This window comes from Miscanthus floridulus, chromosome 5 (genome assembly GCF_019320115.1).
Source record: "Miscanthus floridulus cultivar M001 chromosome 5, ASM1932011v1, whole genome shotgun sequence".
In the NCBI taxonomy this organism is placed as follows: Eukaryota; Viridiplantae; Streptophyta; class Magnoliopsida; order Poales; family Poaceae; genus Miscanthus; species Miscanthus floridulus.
The window spans coordinates 1,669,379-1,695,529 of record NC_089584.1 but is presented as its reverse complement, the minus strand read 5'-3'; the positions used below and the strand labels follow the sequence as shown (position 1 = coordinate 1,695,529).

Genomic DNA, 26,151 nt, shown 5'->3' with positions numbered 1-26,151 from the left:
TCTATTTTTTTCATTCTTCTTCTCGGTCAGTGGAAGTGGATGACGTGTCTAGTTGTTGTTTTTTTTTGTTTTAATTTACTCTGACTCTGATCTGACGAGAGAAAAAATTATGTGCTTGCAATCCATCCAACCATCGTGTGTTGTACTTGTGAGAGCTACTCGTGTCTGTCCCATTTTAGGATGGATTATATATAAGTAAATATAAATAATAATGTAGGTCCTGATCCTTACGATCTTACCCTACCTACCTGCAGGTCTGCTAGAGTTGTTTTCAGGCACCGATGGATGGATGGATATACAGAGCTTGGCTTCACCTTCAGTTCTTCACCTTGTAATAGTACTACTCCGTAACAATTTTTCCTTTTGAAGTTTCAAAGGGGGAAAATATCCACCTGATTTCATATCGCATAGTGATGTTAGTTTGGCCTCAAAGTCATCTTGGTACGAAGGCTAATAGTAAAAAGCTTGAAAAAGAAAAGAAGGCGGCTCAGCTGGGAGGAAGAGGAAGGTGGTGTCTATCCAGGTCCAGGCAAAGCAAAGCAAAGTATAGTAAAGCAAGGAAAGATAGATAAATAAATTAAAAGGAGACGTTGCGTGAAGACTAAGAAGCCTCCTAATCCTAATCCTCACGAGACGCCTCGCTTCGCTTTTGGATGAATGGATGGATGGATGTTGCCCAAAACGAAAGGAATGAAAGGGGAAAGGGACGAAAGAAACAAATCATCTGCAGACTGCTTGCCGGCCTGCTATGGGTTTGTTTAAGAAATGCGTCTCTGATGCTGTATCGTACTTGGTTGAGTAACTAACTATATACGGATATGCAAGGCTGAACTGAAGAAGAAGAAGAAGAAGAAGAAGAAGAAGAAGAAGAAGAAGAAGAAGAAGAGGAGGAGGAAGAAGAAGAAGAAGAGGAAGAGGGTACGTCCTACCAGTAAGTACATTGAAAAAAAAGGTCATATGGTTCCAGCTCCTATATATTAATGTTTCTCAATAACAGAGGAAGAAAGAAAAACAATACTCCTATATACTAGTAGCATATTACTAGAATAGAAGGAATGCACAATGAGGCATAAACCTTATTAGGGTATTTGTGATGATTCAGTTAATTCCGCTCCTGCAGCGTAATTAGTTGAGCCTAGAGCAAGTGTATAATAAGACTGTTGGTAGGCTGTATGTTGAGATAGAGGAGAGATAAAAGAGGAGAAAAAGAAGCAGGAGCCGACTTATGCACAAGAACTAAACAAAAATTATGTGAGTGGAGAAAATAATAAACTATAGATGAACTAATTTTAGTATACAATTAGACTGATAGACAATCAATAAAGGGCTGTATTATTTATATTATATTATTCTTGCTCAAGCATGAGCTCCATCCCTCCCTCCTATGATGATACTGGAACGAGATCATCTGAGTCGGTCTCCATGACTGCTGCCGGCAGTCACTCCATTGCTGCCGTTCAATGCCATCCGACGGAGCAGCTGAGCCCAGGCAATACCTCCTTCGCACGTGCATGTTTTGGCCTGATAACACGGCCTACTAAGCAGAAAAAGCAGCCAGCGGCGTTCCTTTCTTTTTTGGTGCGACAGCTCGCTGTTTTGGCGCGGACGCGGCTTGTTTTGGTGCGGGGGCTGGAGCCAGGACGACCGAGGTGAGGCGGAGATCATCGACTGCTCGTGCTATGCTACCGCTGATACGATCAATTGGTGGAGTACTTTGCACTCCTAGATCTTTCTCTCTACTAAGATTTTTCGTTGTTCTAATCTAGTCATCGCTGGCATCCCTAGATGTGTTGATATGGATTGAAAGAAGTTCTTTGTCTGTGTGAAAACAAAACCTGCATGTTTCAGATGGCAGAAAATATGTGTGTAATTATTTGCATCATTGGATTAGATTAATGGCTTCACGCAAATACAAAGTCTCCATTTTAGTTGCTCAGTTTAGCACCAAATCATTTTTTTTGTTGTAGGGAGAGTTTGATTCCTAATTTGTTACCTCAAGTTGGTATGGAGTTCAGTACCATAGAAGAGGCCTGAATGTTTTGGGTTACCTTTAGAGGTCAAAAAGGCTTTGAGGTTAGAAAAAAATATGCAAACAAAAGAAAATTTGATGGAAAAGTTAGATCTAGCAGATATGTTTGTGCAAATGAAGGTCATAGAGTGCAAGATAAAAGAGATTATCTCACAAAGTGTCCAAGAGGTGAAACTAGAACTGATTGTCGAGTCGGCATAGGTCTCATACTAGACCAGGAGAAGGGAAAGTATAAAATAACTGATCTGATTTTGGAACACAATCACACCCAATATGCTTTGCAAATGTGAAGGGTCGAGATGGCGACTAGAGGGGGGGGTTGAATAGTCTTTTCTAAAACTTAATCGCGTCGGCTAACCGATACAAATGCAGAATTTAAACTAACGGTCTAGCCAAGACTACACCCTACTATATAGGTTCACTAGCACCTTGCAAAGATAACAATTAAGCAATAAAGGTGCCGGGCTAGCTAGAGCTAAGGATGGCAACGGTTCGGGTTTGGTGCGGATATCCGCGGGTTTCGGGTTCTGCGGGTTCGGGTTTGGGGATGGTTTTTCACCCACGGTTTTCGGGTTCGGGGCCCCGAAACCAATCGGGTTCGGTTTCGGGTTTGGTTTTTCACCCGTGGATATCCGATGGATATCCGAAATAAATCATTTGGAATTAAAACTCATGTTTTATAATATACTAATAATAATTTGTTTACTTAGATTATTAAATTTATTTAAAGTTGACTCATGAAAATATTTATTATTTGTTATCTCTTGTTTATACATGTGAATATGTGTATATATATTCGCGGGTTTCGGGTATCCATTCGGGTTTCGGGTATCCGTTCGGGTTTCGGGTATCCGCGGGTTTGGTTTTGGTGATGGATTTCCACCCGAATCGGTTTTCGGGGCGGGTTCGGGTTTCGATTTCAGGTTTCGGTTTTGGGTGCACGGAGACTCCACCCGATCCGAACCCGACCCGTTGCCATCCTTAGCTAGAGCTCTCCTAAATAATTCTAGGAGCAAAGTTACACAAACCTATACCACTAGTACTTTAAGTGACAAGGGAGCTCCTACACATGCTAGTAAGCAAAAGCACAAAGCTAACTAAGCTCACTAGCAATGCTCAATAACAAGGCAACCAATGCCTAATTAGAGAGCGCAAATACTTAGCTACACAAACTAAGCAATGTGACTAACAAGGTTACTAAAACCAAATTAGCCACGCAAGGGAGCTACTTCTATGCTACACAAGCAAGAAGGTAATTAGCAAGCTACACAAGCTATCTAATTACAAGAGCAATTACACAAGCTTAATATGTATAAAAGTAATTGCAAGCTTGTGTAACGGAGATGCAAACCAACGGAAAGAATAAGGTTGACACGATGATTTTTCTTCCGAGGTTCACGTGTTTGCCAACACGCTAGTCCCCGTTGTGTCGACCGCTCACTTGGTGGTTCGGCGGCTAATTAGCATCACCCGCTAAGCCCGCACGTCGGGCGCCGCAAGAACCTACCCTTGAGTGAGGGTAGCTCAATGACACGCTTTACTAGAGTTGCTCTTCGCGGCTCCCGCGGGGCGAGCACAATGCCCCTCACAAGCACTTCTCCGGAGCGCCGCACAAGCTTCTTGCGCGCTTCGACGGAGACCACCACCAAGCCGTCTAGGAGGTGGCAACCTCCAAGAGTAACAAGCACCACCGGCTTGCAACTCGATCACCTAGTGCCACTCGATGCAACCTCACAATGCAATCGTACTAGAATCGCTCACTCACATAATCGAATGATCACTATCAAGTATGTGTGTGATGGAGGGCTCCCAAGCACTCACAAGCATGGACACTAAGTCCCTTGAGGTGCTCAGCACCAGCCATGGCCGAAGGCCACTTCTATTTATAGCCCCAAGGGCTAAACTAGCCGTTACCCCTTCACTGGGCAACGGTCGGGCCGACCGGACGCTCCGGTCGTGTTGACCGGACGCTGGACCTCAGCGTCCGATCGCCCACAGACGACCACGTGTCCCGGTTCCAATGGTCACTTGACCTGACCGGACGCTCCAGCTTCAACTGACCGGACGTTGGACCCTCAGCGTCCGGTCGTTTTCAGTAAGCTCCCGAGCATGACCGGACGCGTCCGGTCGAATGCGATCGGACGCAGCCAGCGTCCGGTCATACTCCAGCGACTGCTACACTCCACGTCAGCGCGACCGGACGCAGCCTACCAGTGTCCGATGCATTCAGATCCAGCGTCCGGTCAGTTGACCGACGCCAGCATCTTCTCCATTCTCTTCACCCTTGCTCAAGTGTGCTAACCACAAGAATTTGCATCCGGCGCAATAGAAAATAGACATTCTATTTTCCCGAACCCATCTCACCCCTACAAACACCACTGCCTTTGTAAATGTGCCAACACCATCAAGTGTACACCACCATGTGTATGTGTGTTAGCATTTTTACAATCATTTTCCAAAGGATGTTAGCCACTCAACTTGCCACGCCACTCGATCCTAGCGACAATGCAAAGTTAGATCACTCGAGTGGCACTAGATGACCGATATGCAAACAAGTTTGCCCCTCTTGATAGTACAACCATCTATCCTAAACCCGGTCATAAACTTCTCTACACACCTATGACCGGTGAAATAAAATGCCCTAGGTTATACCTTTGCCTTGCGCATTCCATTCCATCTCCTCCAATGTCGATGCAACACATGCACCAACACGATCAACAATAATATGATCCACTTCATATCATCATATGATCATATTGGTTCATCGATCTTGACTCTACTTGCTCTTCACCGTTGCCATCGTCCATCGGCGCCAAGTCTTGCTCAAGCTTCACCGCCACGCGGTCCATCACTCCAAAGCCTTCGACTTGCCCTTCATGCTTGCAACCAGTCCATCAAGCCAAGTCTTGTCTTGATCTTCTCCACCTTGATCACATGACTCAATGTCATGTCTCATGTGTATTTAAGCTCCTTCATCATCACATGTGTGAGCTATGCAACATCTCCAAGCCATTTTTACCTCCATGGCATATGTTGCTCACACACATGTACCTGTGGACTAATCACATGTGTATCTCACATAAACACAATTAGTCCACCTAAGTTGTCACTCAATTACCAAAACCAAACAAGGACCTTTCAAAATGGACCGGGAAGAACAAACAAGGAGAGTAGACATTTTGATGTATTTGTTGGGTTCAATCACACCAAAGGTGCTGGAAGGTGTGAGATGAAGCTGGAGGTGCCTAGCTCCCATCCGTGGCTGGAGGTTGAAGACAAAGCTGACGTGTGGGGCCCATGCGTCAGCGAGTAGAGGGAGAGAAGCAACAGGGGTAAATAGGTCATTTTGCATGCTCTGTAGGCCTTCTCAGGCTCACTGCCACGCTGGCGTGCCCACCAGGCGTGCCATGTCAGCAAAAAATGGCAAAAACGTAGGAGGTTCACTGTTTGCGATGGCAACTATGTAGAAACACGTAGAAAAGTGGCAAACGAAGGAGTGTCATCCGTAAGGATGGCAAAAAGTTAAAAATCCCCCACAAATTACACAGTTTGCGAGCTCTTGCACAAATTGCACTTTACAGTCATTCTCTGCAGACTGTACTTAGAGCATTAGAGATTGAGAGAGCTCTTGAACAGTAGTCGTGCTGCAACTAGTCGAGCTCCTGGACAACAGCCGTGCTCCTGGACAGCTCCTGGACGAGGTGGAAACGCCGCAGGCCGGCAGCGTCTAGGACGACGACGACGCTCGGCAAGGGACGACGACAGGGAGACGCTCGGCCTAGGAATGGTGACGATGCGGCCCGCAATGAAGGGATGGCAACGGCACGGCTCTGGGCGAGGGGATGGCGACGGCGTGGCTCTGGGAGAGGGGTTGGCGACGGTGCAGCTGTAGGAGAGGGGATGGCGACGGCGCGACGCTCGAGCAGAAGACGGCGGCGACGATTTTCCTATTCATGGGGAGCTCTCGGTAGGAGTTGTGGGCTGCCCGTTGCTTTTTAGGCTTAACAGGCCGTGTTATTGGACCACCCCATCGTGCGAACGAGGCAGAGTGTTCGGGCTCAGCTGCTCGTTGGGTGGCAGCGGATGGTTGCCATGGAGTGACTGCCGGGAGCAGTCGCGGAGACTGACTTCGGACGATCTCGTATCCTCACCCACCCATGGACCGATTGCTTCGTGTGGACACCGCACAGCACAATCCGGTAAAGCAGCAAAGGCAGCCGCCTCCAAAGCCGGAAGGAGGAGGAAAGATTATGTGTATGGAAGGAAAAAGAAAAAAAGAAAAAAGAAAAAAGGATGAGACCAAGAGAGAGGGGGGCCACTTGAGTTCACTTCACTCTCCCAGCAGAGCCGCGACTAGTGACACTGAAGGAGGGGAGGGAGCACGCACATGCCAATGCCAACCACCATCATGTTAACAAGCTCCTGCTCCTGCGATTAAAGCCTTCCATCCGATTCTTCCAAGTTCCAACCACCCTACCTTAGCTTCCACACATGCAGCCGCCCACAGGCCGCCGCCGCGAGCCCCCCGGCGCCGCCAGAGGCGGGGAACTCACCAGGCAACAGCCACTTCCAGCGCAGCCCGGCCGCCTCTTCTTCATGCCGGCGCCAGCGCCACCGGGGCACCACCACCGCCCACAACCACCGGATCGCGACCGCCCCTTCTTCATGCCGCCACCGGGCCGCTCGCACAGCAACCAACCATCACCATCGGTCCCGCCCCAGCCCAGCGCCAGCAGCAGGCCGCCGCCTCCTCCTCCTCCGCCACACCCACACGCGTACGGCGACTACGACCCCGAGGCGGCCCTCCGCCGCCCCCCTCACCCTCACCCTCCGCCCCCGCTCCCTCCCCCACGCCGCCCGTCATCCCCCTGCTCCTCCGCACTAGCCTCCTGCCTCGTCGCGACGGCGTTCCTGCTGCTATCAGCGGGCGGCGCGGGCGCCGCGCTGTTCCTGCTCTTCCGCCCACGCCCACCCGACATCTCCGTGGCCGCCGTGCGCCTGCCGTCCTTCTCGGCCTCCAACGGCACGGTCGCCTTCACGTTCGAGCAGACGGCGGCGGTGCGCAACCCCAACCGGTCCCCGCTCGCGCACTTCGACAGCTCCCTCCGCGTCGCCTACGCGGGGGGCGAACTCGGCGCCGTCTACATCCCCGCGGGCCTCATCGACGGAGGAAGCACCAAGCACGTGTCCGCCGTCTTCGACGTCCCCGCCATCCCCGTCGCCGCCCAGCCGACGGTCGGGGCCGTCGATGCCGCGTCCGCCGCACAGAGTCAGCCGCCGGCGGTCATCGAGGTCCACTCGTTGCTCGTGGTCAAGGGCAGAGTCAACGTCCTCCGCGTCCTCACGCACCGCGTCCAGGCCGCCAAGCTCTGCCGCGTCGGGGTCTCGCCGCTCGACGGCACCGTGCTCGGATTCCGATGCTGATCAGCGATCTCATCTCACTAGCATAGTATAGTAGTACATAGCCGTAGCCTGCTCCCGCTGTTAGTTATCACATCCTATTCCTCATCTCCTCCTCCTCGATCGTCGGTGGTTTTGGATTCTTGTTGCAGCCAGTCTTCTTGAGGGAGATGTGTACGGAATTCGACGGTTTCTTTGCGAACAAACAAACTACTCGTAGTAATACTGGATTTGTGTAGTACCGATCCAATTAACGATAGTGTTGTGTTGATGAACTCAGCATATACTTGTGTGAGGTTTCAAATTTGGATTCTTTTTTTTTTCGAATTAAATTTTGGATACATTTTGACAATAGGAGTAAAAGCTCTATGCGAATAAATTGCCAATATATTGGGGCCTGCGGTATGCTGTGTTTCTGCTAGGTTAGAGCGTGTTCGGCTGGCTGGCCGGCCTTTTTTTTCCAAGGCGGAGCAGTGTTTTTCTCACCAAATTCAAGTATGAACAGTGTTTTCCATCTGCTACGCTAGAAATTTAATGCCAATCGAATACTCTCTTAGCTTATCTCAGGTCCACCTGTCATGCCAATAGGCCAGTGGAGACGCAACCTTTACTTGAATTGAACCGAATTAGCCTTTGATGTGAGAAAGTGTGGCCCTGGACTTAGCAAAACCAGGCTTGATGTCGGCGCCACATAGGGGCTGCTGTCTCTGCACACTTTCTCAAATTCAGGCAGGCACAGTCGCAGGGATTCTGGGAATGGGTTATACTTCCTTTCCCCCGCCAAATATATTTGCCCCCATTGCCCATATTCTTAAAACAAGTTATCATCCCGTGATCTTCCATTCCTCCTCTAAGATACAAAACCTTTTCTTCAATTAAAAAATAAATAAAACCTGCTTTCTCCATTCTAAACTATAAGATTGTTTAGATTTTTTTTAGATACTTTGTTCCATCTAGACAATAGCAAAAGTCATGGATCCAAAAAAGGCAAAAAGTCTTATAATTTAGAACGGAGCAAAGTAGCTGAGATCCGTGGCTCTGAGAAATACCTCTCACTTGCATACACGTCTCATTGAACAGATTGTGCATCTATAAATGGAAATAGCCTGCCTCCAGGCTCTAGCAGCACAGCCCCGCGCCATGTTAAATAAATTGTGCTCAAAGTGTCACAACACATGGCATTAAGTGTCAACAGCCTGAATAAATTTCGACGCTTACATGGTGCGCTCACAAAAACTATCATACTGCTACGCAGATCCAGTCAATAGAAACGCGCAATTCCAAGAATCCAAGGCCATATCTACTACCACGGTTTTGCTTTTGACAGCTAAAGTACTCGCTTGAATCGGCAGATGCGGGATAAGCCATCGAAGCATCTTTTGAACCAGGATCAACATAGGCAACTCAGCAGGTTCCAGCGTTGCAACTGAGAAGCGCGGGATGCACCAAGTCACCATATCTTGTTCTTCAGCCAAAAGAGCATCAGTACTATCCCAATCACAATAGCAACGGGGGCATACTTACGAATTAAGGCCTGAAAATCACAGGAGGAACGTATGTCATGGTAATGAAACAAGATACACCCCTTGCCTTACGTGGTCATGAATATTCCTTGTCTAAATATTACACCCTACATTCCAAATTACCATTCACTTTAGTTTTAGTGTCCTATGTCAAACTTCTCTAACTTTGACTAAGTTTGTAAAAAAAATATACTAACATCTATAATAACAAATAAATGCACATTTCATAGTGGGTTTAATGAAACTAATTTGATCTTCTAGATGTCGTCCATTTTTCTATAAATATAGTCAAAGTTAGATAAGCTAGGACAAAGCCAAAGTGAACTACAATTTGAAATCCCGTGTAGAACAGTTAATATCCTCTGAAGTGAGCCAAATTCAGCTCAACAGATGCATAAGCTGGAAAGTGAAATGTAGTCAACAGGACCATACCTGGCGATTGAGATCTTTCGCCTTCTCTGCATAAATTCTAGTATCAGAGGTCAACCTACTGGACATTTCACTCACCTCTGCAAAGAAAAATCTTTTGTTAAACAAGTGTTGTGTCGTGAAAAGTACATGTGAGGCAGACTGAAACACTTCATATCCTGGACATTAACCTTTTTTTAGTTCTCTGCATAGTTGCTGCTTGGGTTGTCGTATTTCGTTCGATTTGCTACAGATTTCAGTTTGAACTAAAGCACAACCATCTATCTCTAATACAACAGACCTAATGCGTACAAACATACTACCATATAAAGGAGCTTACATATTCCCAAAAAAATGAAAAATGTGCAGGGTAACACATCTAAGTCATATTGCAGATCGCTGTAACACATTTTCCCTAAAAAAAAGTCATATTGCATACCACTGTAAAAAAAAGTCATATTTCATATCACTGAAAAAGTCATATTGCAGATCACTGTAAAAGGAAGCACACAGGCAAAGCACGACATCTCACAAGTTTCCCCTTGTCCAAAAGGCCTCGTTAGTTTTATTAATGGTTTCAAGTATAAACCTCACCACAATATTCTAGAGGTTTCTTAAATTTTAGCCTCCACTCTAAGCCCATGAGGCAATGACTACAAGAACAATCTGTTTAGAGCATATGCTCCACCATGAAGGCATAAACTTTCTCCATAGATATTCAAAAGTAATTCAACATCTCCAATTGTTTCTCTGTTGTAGAACTGTCCCAAAGCAAAGGTTTTATTCTAGTATGATAAAATCTAAAACAGAAAGAGTGTCATAAAAGGAACACAGAATGCTACATATCAGTACAAAATTACGTTACAGCAAAATTTGCTCGAAACAAACTGAATTGTGAATCTTACAACCAGTCTACGGAATGATACCGAAACAGGTCTAACATGGCAGAAAATATGATTATATATAATGAGGGAAACATAAGGCAGATAAGATGACAGTGGCACACTCACGGTCTAGTTTTTCACCAACACCGAGAACTTCTTGAACATTGCGAGTCATGATCTGGTGCACCTCATAGAGCTCATCATTCAGCTTGGCAAGGTTCCTCTGCGTTCTGGAATCCAAATAAAGTTTCTTGGTCTTCTGTATGAATGCATCTAAACAAGTAAACAGAGACACATAAGCTATCAACTAGCAGAAATATCAAGGGAATGAGAACAAAAAATGACAAGAAATGAGCAGAGAACCATACCAAATTTAATAAATGCATATGGCCTTGCAGCAGTTTCAATTTGGCTGCCATTGACTTTCTCAAATTCGTTTTTGAGATCTTCGAGATATTGGAATGCAAGTTTCTTGGGATAAGAACGATCACACAGAGTCAAATAGCACACACGGCCTTCAATGATGTAGCTGTTTTATTGAATTAAGGCACAACTAGAGCACCACAAGAATTTTAGTGCAGAAAATGATCATTTTATTAATATACGTCATTAGTGATAGAGCTTACTTAGTGTAATCCACACATCAATGTCTAAATGGCGATTGGCGATAGATGATAAGCATATAACATGCATGCATAAGCGGGTGCTGGTCAAAGGAATTTGAACTGGTAGATGAATAATTGAATAGTGAATCCAATATATAGACGAGAACTCAGTAAGTTTATTACAGTATCGGGTTAGGCTGTGTAAACGTGCAGTTTTTTTTCTTCCCTTGAGCACAATACTCTAATTTAGGATCATGAAGAAGAATCACCTATTTCCAAATGAGAAATTGTGGAACAAAGAATATTGTGAATGAGTACAGATTTAGGATACTGGAAAAGGTATGGTCCAGTCTCAATTGACATCCTTGATGCCTCATGCTGCCCTTTTGACAAGTTCTTGAACAACAGTTTTGCTTGCTGCTTGTAGAAGTCAGCATCCTTGAGATCCCGACCATCATCTAATCCCTCCGACAATGGAAGGCCATCAGTGACACGTGCTATCATAGTCAGCTTCACCATTGTGGAAATATAGCATGAGGCAAACTAGCATAGGTAATGTAAAAGCGCCACCTGCATGAAAACAAGATCAAGAATGCTTCAGGCACGTCTAAACATCAACCATTAGTTGCAGATGTACTGTTTTGTCAGCCAGTGCATCCTGGTTATTACAGGGGGCAATATGCACATGTCTGTTTGTGTGAGGTTAAAGCATATCGCCTAATCCCAGGTACAAACTGTACGAAAGGATTGCAACTTGAACTTTTGAAGCGTGACTGATCACTCCGGCGCGACTCATCAAATGGTAGTGCAAACAATTGACTACGTTAGCCACAAGACGACGTTGGAAGAACAAACCCCAGGAACAAGAGGAGGTAGTCATATGTTTTCCAGTTCCAAAAATGTTAAAAAAATCAATGAGAATCAATAAGACAATGCCAGTGGTTTGAAGAAAAGGGCAGTTCAGAACTAACAAGGTTGCCTACTGCACTAGACAAATGCAGGCAGTAATATCAGGCAATGGGTGAACCTAGAAATACGAAAATACATGCCAATGTGCGAGCATAAAGCAAATGATAATAAGGAAAAAAAAAACACTTACGCGTTGCAAATAAGATCATTCTTCACAGTAATCGAGTCGCTGTGGGCTACCGTAAGGGGCCATATACATAAAAATCAAAATTGCCCAGCTATATCAGAAAACAAGCACTAAAGGTGTCCAGAGCACCATAAACATGGATAGTCTTGAGCATAGAACATTTCCCAGCTCAGAACACATTTCAGATGCTACAGCTATGATCTAACATCTTGCATATCAGATCAACAGGCATAGATGGTGGATGCTAAGAGCACGCACGCCAGACAGGTCACTGGAGCACCGTGCCATGAATCAACCGCGGCAACATAGTAGCAATGGCGTACGCGTACAGGTGGGGATCAATCAAGGATACTACACGGGACCTTCATAAACGCACTCTTACAAGCAATCATGGCATCACAGCCTGACAGGCATCCGCGCCAAAGGAAAGTGCGGCGGATACGCAAACGGAGCTGCAAGTCATCCCCGGAAATGGTGCGATCGTCCCCCTCCGGCCTCCCCTTGCCTTGCTTGGGGAGGAGCGGGTGCACCGTGCGGGCGTGTGGTGCGAGAGGAACAGGCGGGGGCCTGAAGGAAGGAGCGACGTGGTATCGAATCACGCAGCCGAAACACGCGCAGCTCGACACCGAAACCCTAACGCCCCGAGTCGATTAAGTAAGAAAGTCTGAAGAAGCAGCGACGAGGAGCGAGATTTAGGCGGCGGACTAGACTAGCAAGCGAGATCCGCAGGCGCGGACCGGCGGATCGGCGCTCGTTGGGGAGAGATTAGGGGTGGGATATGGCGCTTACCATGCCGCGCGGTCTCCTTGTGTGGCTGCGGCGGCGGCGGCGGCGGCCTGGGTTCCGCGCGAGGGAGGCGGAGGACGGAGAGCACGAGCACCGGAAGAGGAAGAGAAAGACGCGCTGCCGTAGCGCTCGTGGGAGGCGACTGGGAGTCTGGGACTGGGAGGGAGGAGGGGGGGGGCTGCAGCCTGCAGCTGCGCCGCACTCGGCTAGGCTACGCAACAGGGACCGGCTCGGCTCCAGGCTCCAGCCAGTCGAGGAAGCTTCAACCTGAAGGTCACTGAAGGCAGCCGGCTCGGCTTGGGCAGCAGCGTGGTCGGTGACAGCGGAATCGACAGCCCACTTTCTGTCCAATCTGATGATGTATTGATGTCTGATCGTCACTGTGCCCAAGACACTGAACCTTTGATACCTACGCCCCCAACGATTTTAAATTTAGCTTATAAAAAAATAGTACTGAGTATCTCTAAATAAGTTTCCTGTAAAAATAAATGATGCGATTGCTCTAATGGTGTTTATTTCATATCATAAATATTAGTATTTCTTTTATATATATTTGATCAAACTTAAGATGAATTGATCCCTTAGAATACGATATGTGTATTTATCTTGGGACAAAGGAAGAAATACGTTACTAATAATAAAGGCGCATTATCTCAAATTTGTGACGACATTGGTGCACACCATACACTACTTAACACATATGCTACGTGAGAAGCTCATCTATGATCCCTGCTCAATACAGTTCAAGTGTCATTTAATCCCTATGCATATGCAAGCAAGACATAAGTAGACCAGACTAACGCCGTCTACTATTTTGACCCAATCCCCTTACCTTCTCTTCGGGCAAACATGTTTAGTAACTTACATAATATACACCTCCATAAATACAAGATTTAGGGTGCGTATAGCACGACTACAGCTCTAGCTCTTCGTAGTTCTTTTCGTGAAGCAACCAAACAGTGGGTGCTAAAATGGCTTCGGTAAGGAGCCAGGAGGAGCAGGAGTTTTTTTTTTACCTAGGAGCTCAAGCCGCGAACAAGTGGCTTCCCCTAGCCACTCCTCACAAACTTGGCACAAAACATAACAAAACTACAACTACAATCATTTTTGCCACACGTTTTCTGAAAATGGCTTTAGCTTCACAAAGAAGCTGGCCCTTTTAAGAGGACCGAGAACCATGGCTTTAGCTTCACAAAGAAGCTGGCCCTTTTAAGAGGACCGAGAACCGTGACAAACTAGTGCTTAATCAACAGGTGAAGCTAGCTACAAAATGTGGGGTCTAAGGTGCATCGATCTAGCTGGAACTTCGATCCATTATCTAAAAAAGGTGCACCGATCTTATTCTACTACAAATTGTTGCTATATATCATTCTACCTCCTAGCCTGATGATGCAAACATCATATTAATCTCTCGGAACAACCATGATGTATATGGACTAAGCAATCTTTATATAGTCCGTAACTCTAAAAAATCATGAGAGGTGTCACGTGTCATTGCGTAGGTATTTTCACACAAACCTAATCGTGTAACGCCTGCAAGCACGGATTTGACAGGCTTGATGTGCCATCGAAAGCTCATGTTGCCAACGCAGTCCACAGTCATGAGGTGGGCCTGTTAGATTTCATTTTAGGTATATTCATCGGATCGGGATACTTAGCATAGTAGTAATAGATGTTCGGGTTTCACAGAGAGATAGAGAGAGGGGTGATAGGTCGCAAACCATCGAATGCCGTAGTTGTTGAAGCTTCGGCCGGGGTTTCGTTGACGGACGCCATCTGTGCACCGGCAGCGACGTTCGGTGGAGAGGGAGTGGCGCTGTGGCGTCCTCGGTGGCAGCGTGAGCGTCGGGTGGCGTTGCCGGCGTCGGTGGTGCTTCCCGTCGCTGGCAGCGCCCCTACTTTCGATCGGATCTAGGGTTAGGATGTCGGTGGGGTGACTGGCGGCGCGGTGAACCTCGTACTGCGAGCCCCGGCCTCCACCTTTCCTTTATAGCGCTGTGCGACGAGGGCCCACCAACCATGTAGGGTTGGGCGCCCCCGATCAGGGCGCGAGGACAAGGCCCAATTAGGCCGTTGGGCTTAACTGGTGGGAGATCAATCCTAACATTCTCCCCCTTGATCTATCATCTATTCTTCGTTCTTTAATTTCATACTCAAAACTTTCAATTCATATTTTTTCTTGCTTCCATCCTATTTCATCACAGATTAGTGCATAGAACTGTCCCATCGTCACAACAATTAGTGCCGTTAGACTAACAGCCACAATACACTTCTCCGTTTTGAAATGTAAACTTTCTTTGGGCCCTTCGTATGTTCGGGAATCATAAGCTTTCCCTTAAACCCATGCCGGCTACGTGTTCTCTGAACACGTTGGGTGGTAAGCCCTTTGTGAGCGGATCCGCGAGCATTTTCTCTGTACTTATATGCTCAAGATTTATTATATGATCCTGAACTTTATCTTTCACAACATAGTACTTTTATGTCAATGTGTTTGGCAGCACCACTTGACCTATTGTTGTGAGCGTACTGTACCGCTGGATTGTTATCACAATACAATCTCAGTGGTTCATTTATATCATCAATCACTTTCAATCCGGGTATGAATTTCTTCAGCCAATTCACCTGCCCCGTTGCCTCATAGCATGCTACAAACTCGGCATACATTGTCGAGGATGTAGTTACGGTTTGTTTGGAGCTTTTCCACGATATAGCCCCTCCTGCGAGAGTAAATACATATCCTGACGTGGATTTTCTTTCGTCTCCCGCATAATCAGAATCTGAATACCCCTCTATCTGCAGGGAATCAGATCTTCTATACGTAAGCATGATGCCTTTCGTACCCTACAAATAACGTAGGACTTTCTTCACTAATTTCTAATGTTCAATTCCTGGATTATTTTGATATCTGCCAAGTAACCCGGTAACAAAAGCTAAGTCAGGGCGTGTACACATTTAAGCATATTGTAAACTTCCAACAGCTGAAGCATACGGTACCGCTTTCATTCGGTTAATTTCATATTGGTTCTTGGGACACTGATGTTCCCCAAATCTATCGCCCTTGACTATAGGAGCAGGTGAAGGACTGCACGCATGCATCTAAATTTCTTTAGGACCTTTTCTATGTATGCCTTTTGCGATAATCCTAGAACCCCTTTTCTCATGTCTCGGTGAATCTCTATTCCCAAAATGAACGAGGCCTCACCGAGATCTTTCATATCAAAGTTTGAGGACAAGAATTTCTTCATTTCCATTAGTAGATTGATATCACTACTAGCAAGCAAGATATCATCCACATACAAAATTAGGAATATGTACTTTCCATTCCTGAACTTTGCATAAACGCAATTGTCCTCAACATTTTCTTTAAACCCAAAACCTTTTATCGTTCTATCAAACTTCAAATACCACTGTCTTGAAGCTTGCTTCAATCCGTAGATTGATTTCTTTAGGCGGCATCCCATATTTTCCTTTCCTTTTACGACAAAACCTTTCGGTTGTGTCATATAAACATTTTCTTCTAAATCCCCATTTAGGAAAGCCGTCTTTACATCCATTTGATGCAACTCCAAATCATAGTGGGCTACAAGTGCCATTATAATTCTGAAGGAATCTTTACATGAGACTAGAGAAAACGTCTCATTATAATCAATCCCTTCTCTTTGCGTGAAGCCTTTCGCCACAAGTCGCGCTTTAAATCTTTTTATATTCTCTTGGGAGTCATATTTCGTTTTGTAGACCCATTTACAGCCTACTGTTTTGGCTCCTTTAGGAATATTTTCTAAGTCCCAAACTTTATTGGTACTCATTGATTTCAATTCATCTTCCATGGCCTTAAGCCACTTTGATGAGTGGTCGCTTCTCATGGCTTCTTCAAATGAGGTGGGATCATCCCCCATCTGACATTCTTCTGTTTCATAAACTTCATAGTCATCAGTAATAGCTGATCTTCTTATTCTTTGAGACCTTCTAGGTGCCTCCGGCACTTGTTCCACATTTGGCTGTTGTTGTTCTTCCTCATATGCAATATTTGGTTCTATAGGTTCCTCAAGGATAGGTTCCTCATGTTCATTCATTGTCGCCACGGGAGAACTTGCAACAGGTGTTGGCACTACAGTGTCCTGCACTGTCGGTGCAACAGCAGCAGGTAGCGTGAAGAATGGTTCTTCAACCATCGGAGTGGGTACATGTACCCGCTTCTCCTGTAGGCTGATTTCTCGTGCTACCATGCTCCCCCTGATCATGTTATCCTCCAAGAACACAGCGTGTCTTGTTTCTACAATCTTCGTATGTCTGTCAGGACAATAGAAGCGATATCATTTCGATCTTTCTGGATAGTCAATAAAATGGCAGCTGACTGTCTTGGAGTCTAACTTTCCTATGTTTGGATTAAACACTTTTGCCTCAGCTGGACAGCCCCACACACGCAAATGGTTAAGTGAGGGTTCCCTTCCTGTCCATAATTCATACGGTGTTTTAGACACCGATTTACTTGGTACTCGATTAAGTATGTGAATAGCGGTTTTCAGTGCCTCCATCCATAAACTAATCGGTAATGTGGAGTAACTCATCATGGTTCTTACCATATCCATTAAGGTACGGTTACGTCGTTCAGCCACTCCATTCTGCTGAGGCTCCCCCGGTGTGGAGTACTAAGCAACTATGCCATTTTCCTGTAGGAACCTTGCGAATGGTCCAGGAATTTGGCCATATGGGGTATGTCGCCCATAGTACTCTCCACCTCGGTCTGATCGTACTATCTTGATTTTCTTATTGTGCTGATTTTCAACTTCAGCTTTAAATATTTTAAATTTATCCAATGCTTTCGATCTTTCTTTAATTGGATAAATATTGCCATAACGAGAGTGGTCGTCTGTGAATGTTATAAACGAGTCATAACCATCCACACTTTTTACAGGAAAAAGACCACATATATCTGTGTGGATTATTTTTAAAATTCATGTGCTTCGTTTGGCATCTTTCTTAATTTTCTTGATATACTTTCCTTTGATGCAATCAATACATTGCTCCAAATCTGAAAATTCTAAGTGCGGGAGAATTGATTCCTTGACCAATCGTTCCATTCTCCCCCTCGAAATATGGTCCAAGCGACAATGCCATAATTTCAAAGAGACAGTATCAATTCTCTTCCGCTTCTTAGTTACATCTGTAGATGGAGAATCATTCACATTCTCATCCCATACATTGTTCGCATTCTCAGCAAGAGATAATAAATAAAGCTTGTCTTGTCGGAAGGCAATACCAACACATTTATTATTAACCAGTATTTTACACTTGCCATCACCAAAATGGCAATCAATTCTATCATCATCAAGTTTCGAAACACTTATCAAATTTCTACGCAAAGAGGGAACATAAAGTACTTCTTTAAGTCTAAGTACAAAACCATTATTCAATTCTAAAGAAAAATCTCCAATAGCTTCAACATTGGCTTGCACTCTATTCGCAACTTTAATCGTTCTTTCTCCTCTTTGCAAGGTTCTCGTCCCACTTAACCCCTGTAAAGAATTTGCAGCATGAGTAGTTGCTCCTGAATCAACCCACCAAGTGGATTTGTTATAACATAAATACAGGGATTCATCTACAAATATAATAAATTCATCACCTTTCTTTAGCAGAGATTTCAAGAAGTCTGGACAATCCCTCTTGTAGTGTCCCTTCTTGAAGCAGTGCTTGCACTGATCTTTTTCAGCTTCACCATACTGCTGATTCTCAGAATCCTAGGGTTTCTTTTCATATGAACTAGAGGAAGAGGTCTTATCCCACTTAGATTTCCCTTGTGGTTTAGAATTCTTGCCATTAAAGTTCTTTCTTTTGTTGTCCTTCACAAAATGAGCAGATTCACCTTGTGAGGACTTTATCCTCTCCTCTTCTTGAGCACACATTGAGATGAGTCTTTCTATGCCCCATCTTTCAGGCTGCATATTATAGTTCATAATGAAGGTGTCATATTCTTTTGGCAAAGAAGCAAAAATCAAATGAATCAGGAAATCCTCCTCCTTCAAATTTATTTCTTTTAGCTTGGATGCCGTAGTGTTCATCTTCAAAATGTGCTCTCTTATGCTACCACCAGTGAATTTCTCATTCACAAGCTTCTTAATCAGTGAACTTGCTGTGGCCTTGGTAGATCCAGTAAACTGACTCTTGATTTTCTCAAGATATTCTTTGGCAGTAGCACATTCAGGGATTGAGCCCCTTATCTGTTCTTCTATGGTGGCTTTGGCTACCAACAGGCACTTGTGGTTGGAGAGAGTCCATTGCCTATGTTCAAGGTCATATTTCATTCTTATTTCAGCATGGTCACGCTTCCGAGAAGCGAAATCAGCGTCAGATTCATTGTCACCTCTCACCGGGTCCTCTAGCTCAGTAGGACACGGTGAGGTGATGGCAAAATCGACCTCTCCCAACGCAAGTTCCAATTCATATTTCTCTCGCCACATGGTGATTGGTTTCGTTGAGTGTCGGGATGTTGGCAATGTTCACAATGCATTTGCCTCAGAGTAAGTAAGAAACATTTATACGTAAAATTTCATGCTTTAACTTAACGTTGGTCAAATCAAAACTTATAATTCATCCATGCAAAATATTTTACATCACCGTTGGACAGAAGTAAAATTAATGCACAATTTCTCATGGATCAAAAATTATAATATTGTTATTAACAACGTTGGTCAGAAAATAACAGTATCATAATCGCATCAAAATTATCAGAATTCATTTCTCTTAAAATTAAATTATCCCATTGGTTCAAATTTAATCAAAGAGAACAATAATTATCATGCATAGCGGAAACATTAATAATCTTTTCATATTATTATTTTCCAGAAGCACTAAAAACTTACTGTTTTTCTGAGCAAAATATCGTTGGATAAAATTTGCACAGAAAAATTACATCAAAATCATTCAAATTCATCAAAATATGCATTTAAATTACTCCTGAAAAATAATAACAAAATTTTATTTTTCTTCCTTCTTTCATTTCAGCCCAGCGCGGCCCAAAACACGCTGAAAACCGGCTCGGCCCAGCAGCGCGGCCCGGCCAGCAGCGCGCACTGCAGCGGCCCAAGACGGCCCCAAGTCCGCGCGTCTCGCCCAGGCCGCAACCCAGGCCACAACCTGGGCCTGGGCCGGCAAAGCGCCTCGGCAGCGCACATCCGCCTGGGCCTCGACTTGGCCCAGCGCATCTTGGGCGTTCGATCTGATCCGACGGCCGAGCGGCCGTTTCGCGCGGATCAAAAGGCTCGCCGCGGCCGGCGCCCTAGAAAAACCCTAGCCATTCGGCCCTTGCTCTCTCTCTCTCTTCTTCTTCCTCTCTTCTCAGCCGCAGCGAAGACAACCGGTCCTTTGCACCGTCGCCGGCCCCCTCGCCGGCGTGCGTGCTCCCCAACGGGTGAGCATGCCGCCATCGAGTGGCCTAGCCGTGGCGCTCCCTTGGCCGAGCCCGGCGAGCCCGCGCCCCGGCTCGGCTTCTTCTCCGGCGCCGGCGAAAAACCGGTTCGGCTCTTCTTCTTCCGCGCCGGTGAAAATTCATCCGACGCACCCTAACCCTACCCCTTCTTTCCCCTTTCTTTCTTTGAGTTGTTCTTTTCGGGTTTATCCGAATGGGGAAAAAACTAGGGTTAGGTTTAGGGTTTGTTCTTGCCGATTCGGGTTAGGGTTTGTTCTTGCCGATTCGTTTTCTTTGCCTTTTATTTCTTTCTTTTCGTTCATCCGAATGGAAAAAATGGGATTAGGGTTAGGGTTCGACCCTTCTTCTTTCTTCTTCCCCTTTTCTCTCTTTCGGATTTGCGTCTAGGGTTCTCGGAATCCGACCCTCCCTTTTCCCCTTCTTCTATTCCTTGTTCAGTTTTGATTTTGGGGAATTAGGGTTAGATCTTAGGGTTCGGTTTTCTACTTTCTTTCCCGATCCGCATCAGATCGGTCGGTTTCACTTAGCCGATCTGATTTCTTGTCGAACCGTGGCTCCGGTACCATTGTTAGATTTCATTTTAAGTATATTCATCGGATCGGGATACTTAGCATAGTAGTAATAGATGTTCGGGTTTCACAGAGAGATAGAGAGAGGGGTGATAGGTCGCAAACCATCGAATGCCGTAGTTGTTGAAGCTCCGGCTGGGGTTTCGTTGACGGACGCCATCTGCACGCCGGCAGCGACGTTCGGTGGAGAGGGAGTGGCGCTGTGGCGTCCTCGCTGGCGGCGTGAGCGTCGGGTGGCGTTGCCGGCGTCGGTGGTGCTTCCCGTCGCTGGCAACGTCCCTACTTTCGATCGGGTCTAGGGTTAGGATGACGGTGGGGTGACTGGCGGCGCGGTGAACCTCGTACTGCGAGCCCCGGCCCCCACCTTTCCTTTATAGCGCTGTGCGACGGGGGCCCACCAACCATGTAGGGTTGGGCGCCTCTGATCAGGGCGCGAGGACAAGGCCCAATTAGGCCGTTGGGCCTAACTGGTGGGAGATCAATCCTACCAGGGCCCACTGCAAGCACGAATTTGATAGGCTTGATGCGCCGATCAATCAATGAACCAACAAAGAGTAGTCTATGATTCTACACGTAATGAATTTTCTTTAGAATTTTAGGGCAGCGCCCCAGCCATTGCATTAAGCAAAGACAATAACATCCATATATACAACATTCAGGCGTTAAAACACCTTTCCAAAAAGCATACAGCAGGTTTTAAAAGAGCACGAAAAAACTAAAAAACCACTCTCAAACTACTACTGCCAAAACAGCAACTTCAAGACACTAGATTGAGCCACTGATCAGACTTGCCACCCGAGACAGATTCTAGATTGTAAGACAGGTACTTCTTAGCTTCCTCTGGTATCTCCAAGGCCTTCCAGTTTTGTGGTTCCTGAAATATGAACCTCTTCCTAGGATCATTCACCATCTCTAGCCATCGATTCTTATCGGACTTGTTGCTACACGTTTCAGTTCCTCCAGTTTTGTCATGAACTCTTGTTTCATCTGTTGTGGGCATAGGATACTTTGGTTTTGAAGCATTGTTGCAATTTTCAAAGAGCAAAAGACTCATATCCTTCCAACTTGTTCCCTGAAAACAAATAGCATTTCTTAGTTTCCAAAGCCCCCACAGGGCTGCTGCACTAAAAACATTAGAAACTAAGAATTTCTTATTGCTAAGCCAAAGCTGTCCTGTCCTATAGACAGGAAATTGTGGCCCAGCTCCCTACCAAAAATATCTGAAAGTTGCCTCCACGTTTGTTTGGTAACCACACAATCAAAATAAATGGTGAACACAAGAGCTTATCCTCTGTCTTCTTCCTAATGCTTAAATTATCTCTAGTTTCTTAGAAAGGAGCGCTGTGGCCTCAGCCTAAACAGTCCTAAAAATCACAGCCCAACAAAAAAAATTGTCATAGTAACAGCAAGAATCCTCTGCGGGCAAAATAAAAATAAAAATAAAAATAGGTTCCACCGAGATTTGAACTCGGGTTACTGGATTCAGAGTCCAATGTCCTAACCGCTAGACCATGGAACCACCTGTGAGAGATTGGTTACATTTTTATTAAAATAAATTTCTCAATCGCCAGTCGTCTCCCTCCCGACGCCGCGTCGTCGTCCTCACCTACTGGATGGGGTGTCTAGCCGTCTCGGAGTAGAGTAGGCTGGGGAGCTCCAATCCCATCGCCCATGTTGCCCATCATCATCCATCCATCCACCAGCGAATAATACAAAAGAAGAGAAAAGAAAAGAAAAAAATGGTCCTGCTGCCGCGCTGCCCCGCGCCAGCGCCATTATAGCCCGGGCACCCCCGGAATCCGCGGCGCGCCCCCGCCTTCCGTCCTCTCTCCCGCCACAAAGCGCCGGACCCCCCGCGCCGCCCCAGCCTCCCTCCGCACGTCCGTCCAGCGCACCCCTCTACCGGAGCCCAGGGAGCGGAGGCGGGCCGGCGGGCGGGCGGGCGGCCATGGACGTCGACTGCGTCTCGCTGCCCGACGCAGCCGCCCGGCCCTGGCCCAAGGCCGCCGCCAACGGCGGCGTCCACGAGCTGCTCGAGTGCCCCGTCTGCACCAACTCCATGTTCCCGCCGATCCACCAGGTCGCCCCCGCGCTCGCCTCTCCTTATTCTTCGTTCCCTTCATTGATTGATCCATTTGCCCCGGCTGCCTGCTCTGCTTGGATGGATCGATTGTCTTCTTTGATTTCGAATGGGGAATTCCCATTCGCCTGTAGTAGTAGCGTAATGCGTGGGGATTTGGCTTTACGAGATGGTAATTTCGACGGCCATCGTCCTCCATTCCTCCGGCACAAAATTCGTCGAATTAACTCAACAATCTGCTGTATTTGTGCTACCGTCATTTAGCAAATGTTTAGCATTCCCAACATGCTAGCTACTTCTCAGCCTAAAAACACACGGAGATGAACAAGAAAGCTAACTTTCTGATGACAATTCGTTGGGTTAACCGTTTAGTTTGCACAGAAATAGAGAATTTATTTAGCAGGTCACGACTCACGGCTGCTAAATTGTCCTGGGATTTTTGCCCCCTGAGTCCTAACTCCTAACCTTCAGAAGTTTGGTGCCCTACAACCTTGTTTTGATTTGATTTGTGGTTGTCACTTGTCACCTCTGTGCAAGTTGCAACCTTTCGTTATCGTGTTCTATTTCTAGCCCCGATTTCCTTTGCTGAGCCGATTGTCAATGAATTGATTGTTTGGGTGGAGGATGCATAATTGATGGTGGCCCAATCAACCTCTCTTCTATAGTTATGTGAATGCCACAGTAGTAGAAGTAGAGCAATTCTAGCATCGAGGTTGGAGGTGCCAGTGCCACTAACTCATATTGCACTTTGCACAGCATGGAGCGCACTGAAGCAAAGTTTTGTGATGCATATGAAATATTAGCAAAGTAAACAGAATATGCTAATAAGAATACGTTGGCTGTGAGTGGAGACATGATTGAAGAAGATAAGTTATACGGTTTATGGCTGTATGCTTTCAAGGGAATTTTATTGTGAATATGCCACCTTCCTTGTTAACGTATACGGCACTTGGTTCCAATAGCCTGCAATTGACACTCTAAGAGACTATGTAAAGTGAAAAAAGAGAGAGATTATTTAATGTTTAAAGCTTTCTGTTTTCAGATGTTGTTCTCGTATACTTATTGCATTTGGCATTCGGATATTGATCTCACATACTTGATTGCATTTGCAGTGCCAAAATGGACATACGTTGTGTTCCACATGCAAGGCTAGAGTGCACAACCGTTGCCCTACCTGTAGACAAGAGCTTGGAGATATCAGGTGTTTGGCACTGGAGAAAGTAGCGGAGTCGCTTGAGCTTCCCTGCAAGTACTACTCTTTGGGGTGCCCAGAAATCTTCCCATACTACAGCAAGATAAAACACGAAGCGCAATGCAGCTTAAGACCATACAATTGCCCCTATGCTGGCTCTGAATGTGCCGCAGCTGGTGACATCCCTTATCTCGTTTCCCATTTGAGGGATGATCACAAAGTTGATATGCATAGCGGCTGCACATTCAACCACAGATATGTCAAATCGAACCCACGAGAAGTTGAAAACGCCACCTGGATGCTAACGGTAGGTACCTATAGTAGGCTTATTCTCTCATGGTAAATAAATATTCTCGTCGTAGGATTAGCACAGAATAAAATAATAAACTATGAATTGGATTTGGTAAATATTCTGAGCAGGTGTTTCACTGCTTCGGGCAGTACTTCTGCCTACACTTTGAGGCGTTCCAGCTTGGGATGGCACCTGTATACATGGCCTTCCTCCGTTTCATGGGGGACGAGAACGAGGCGAAGAACTACAGCTACAGCCTCGAGGTCGGCGCCAACGGGAGGAAGATGGTCTGGGAGGGCACCCCCAGGAGCGTCCGCGACAGCCACCGGAAGGTGCGGGACAGCCACGACGGTCTCATCATCCAGAGGAACATGGCGCTGTTCTTCTCCGGTGGCGACCGGAAGGAGCTAAAGCTCAGGATCACTGGCCGGATCTGGAAAGAGCAGCAGACCCCAGATGGCGCCTGTATTCCCAATCTGTGTAGCTAAGTGATTGCAATCTTCAAAGGAAATGGTGCTGGTTTTGGTTGGATATGGTGCATACAATCCTGCTGCCATACCTCGCTGTTTTTCTGATCGTGAGCGGGGGGCAAATCTCTCGTGTTGTGTCTTGGCTAAAAAGGATATTAGGAGGATAGGATGCTCCTGTAAATGAAATTATGTATGTGGCATCCCTTAATTATCTCACAGTACAGGTGGGCTGATCAAGCTCTCTACTGCCTGACAAAGTTGTGTTTTCATCTTGAAAGTAGAAAGCGTGTTTTTGGCTTTGCATTTGACAGCAGTCCCACCAGAGGGGTGTTTGGCGCCAACTGATGAAAGCTGAGCATCTTGTTGTAGAAAGTGGTGCCGAGAAGAAGACAGGCATTGCAAGCATGAAGAAGGTGTGGTTGCTACGTTTTATTTCCGTCATTTCTTTACTTTTTATGGATGTGTGTGGTGTGATAGCTCCTTAACATCAAGAAGAGAAGGCTGAAGAACTGAAAAGGTGCCTGTAATGTTTGACCAGAGAAAAAGCCAAAGTCAAACTTTACAAATTTTGACCAACACTTAGATAAACTATAAATAGATTTTGTGTTGAAAGTGTATCTAAGAATGATATCGATGTTTTAGCAATTGACTACATGTTATATAAGAGAAATTAAGAGTAAAATTATACTTTATATGACTTGCTCTCATCAAATACGATTACCATTTCTGGGCGGAGAGAGAAATTAAGGGAGTATTGTTTAGTCCAGCACTCAACCAGCGAGGAGAGGTGATTATTTCCCCCTCATCTCTCACAACTAAAAAGACTAAAAGGAAGACACTGTTTTGGTGCGACAAAAACTTCGCCTCACCCTGTGCGATCCCGCCTCACCCCTACGACAAATTTAGAAGCCGCGCGATCCCACCTCACCCGACGACATATTAGGAAACCGCGCGATCACGTGGCAACGCTAATTGGAAGCGAGGACTGGATAACCAAGCGTGCACGGCAGCATCGTGGCGAGGGCCTAATTTTGCTTGTTAGCCTTTTTGACAGTGGCTTGCCATCCTTGAGTTATTGGTAACTATCCCCTCCATTCATATGTACTTGCTCGTTGTCGTTGATATGCTTTTGTTGGGTTACTTTGATTAGTTCTGGGAACCTAGAACAAGATCACTTTTACTGAAATAACTCGCATTGTAAGCTTCATTGTAGACTTGCTTTCCCAAATGTATGAACTGACTCCTGCTGGTGCAACAACCTCCAAAGCTTTGAGGAAAAGTACAACATTGAAACAGTGACTAAGAAGCAGACACTTTAGTCTAAACTCTAAACATGTCTTAAAATCAGAAGACTTCATCACAAGACTAAGGACCAGGTCTTCTTGAACTCC

The 26,151-nt window shown here is 45.8% G+C and overlaps 3 protein-coding genes and 1 non-coding gene across 4 annotated transcripts; 2 read left to right on the top strand and 2 right to left on the bottom strand.

Moving 5' to 3' along the window:
- Positions 1 to 6,382: 6,382 nt before the first annotated feature.
- On the top strand, positions 6,383 to 7,805 carry LOC136451306 (uncharacterized). Its single transcript, XM_066452012.1, has one exon. It carries the CDS (start codon positions 6,521 to 6,523, stop codon positions 7,451 to 7,453), a length of 933 nt encoding a protein of 310 aa, XP_066308109.1. The 5' UTR covers positions 6,383 to 6,520; the 3' UTR covers positions 7,454 to 7,805.
- Positions 7,806 to 8,402: 597 nt separating this feature from the next.
- LOC136451305 (25.3 kDa vesicle transport protein SEC22-1) lies at positions 8,403 to 12,891 on the bottom strand. The gene is made up of 6 exons (XM_066452011.1): positions 12,735 to 12,891; positions 11,181 to 11,419; positions 10,613 to 10,773; positions 10,371 to 10,517; positions 9,385 to 9,461; positions 8,403 to 8,963 (listed from the first exon to the last, which is right to left on the bottom strand). The coding sequence occupies exons 2-6, from the start codon at positions 11,366 to 11,368 to the stop codon at positions 8,880 to 8,882; spliced, it is 657 nt and encodes a 218-aa protein (XP_066308108.1). The 5' UTR covers positions 11,369 to 11,419; positions 12,735 to 12,891; the 3' UTR covers positions 8,403 to 8,879.
- Positions 12,892 to 22,173: 9,282 nt separating this feature from the next.
- Positions 22,174 to 22,245, bottom strand: TRNAQ-CUG (transfer RNA glutamine (anticodon CUG)). The gene has a single exon. It is a non-coding gene; the product is annotated as a tRNA-Gln (tRNA).
- A 123-nt stretch (positions 22,246 to 22,368) lies between these two features.
- Positions 22,369 to 25,057, top strand: LOC136451304 (E3 ubiquitin-protein ligase SINAT3-like). The gene is made up of 3 exons (XM_066452010.1): positions 22,369 to 22,806; positions 23,919 to 24,305; positions 24,419 to 25,057. The coding sequence occupies exons 1-3, from the start codon at positions 22,675 to 22,677 to the stop codon at positions 24,776 to 24,778; spliced, it is 879 nt and encodes a 292-aa protein (XP_066308107.1). The 5' UTR covers positions 22,369 to 22,674; the 3' UTR covers positions 24,779 to 25,057.
- The last annotated feature ends 1,094 nt before the right edge of the window (positions 25,058 to 26,151 follow it).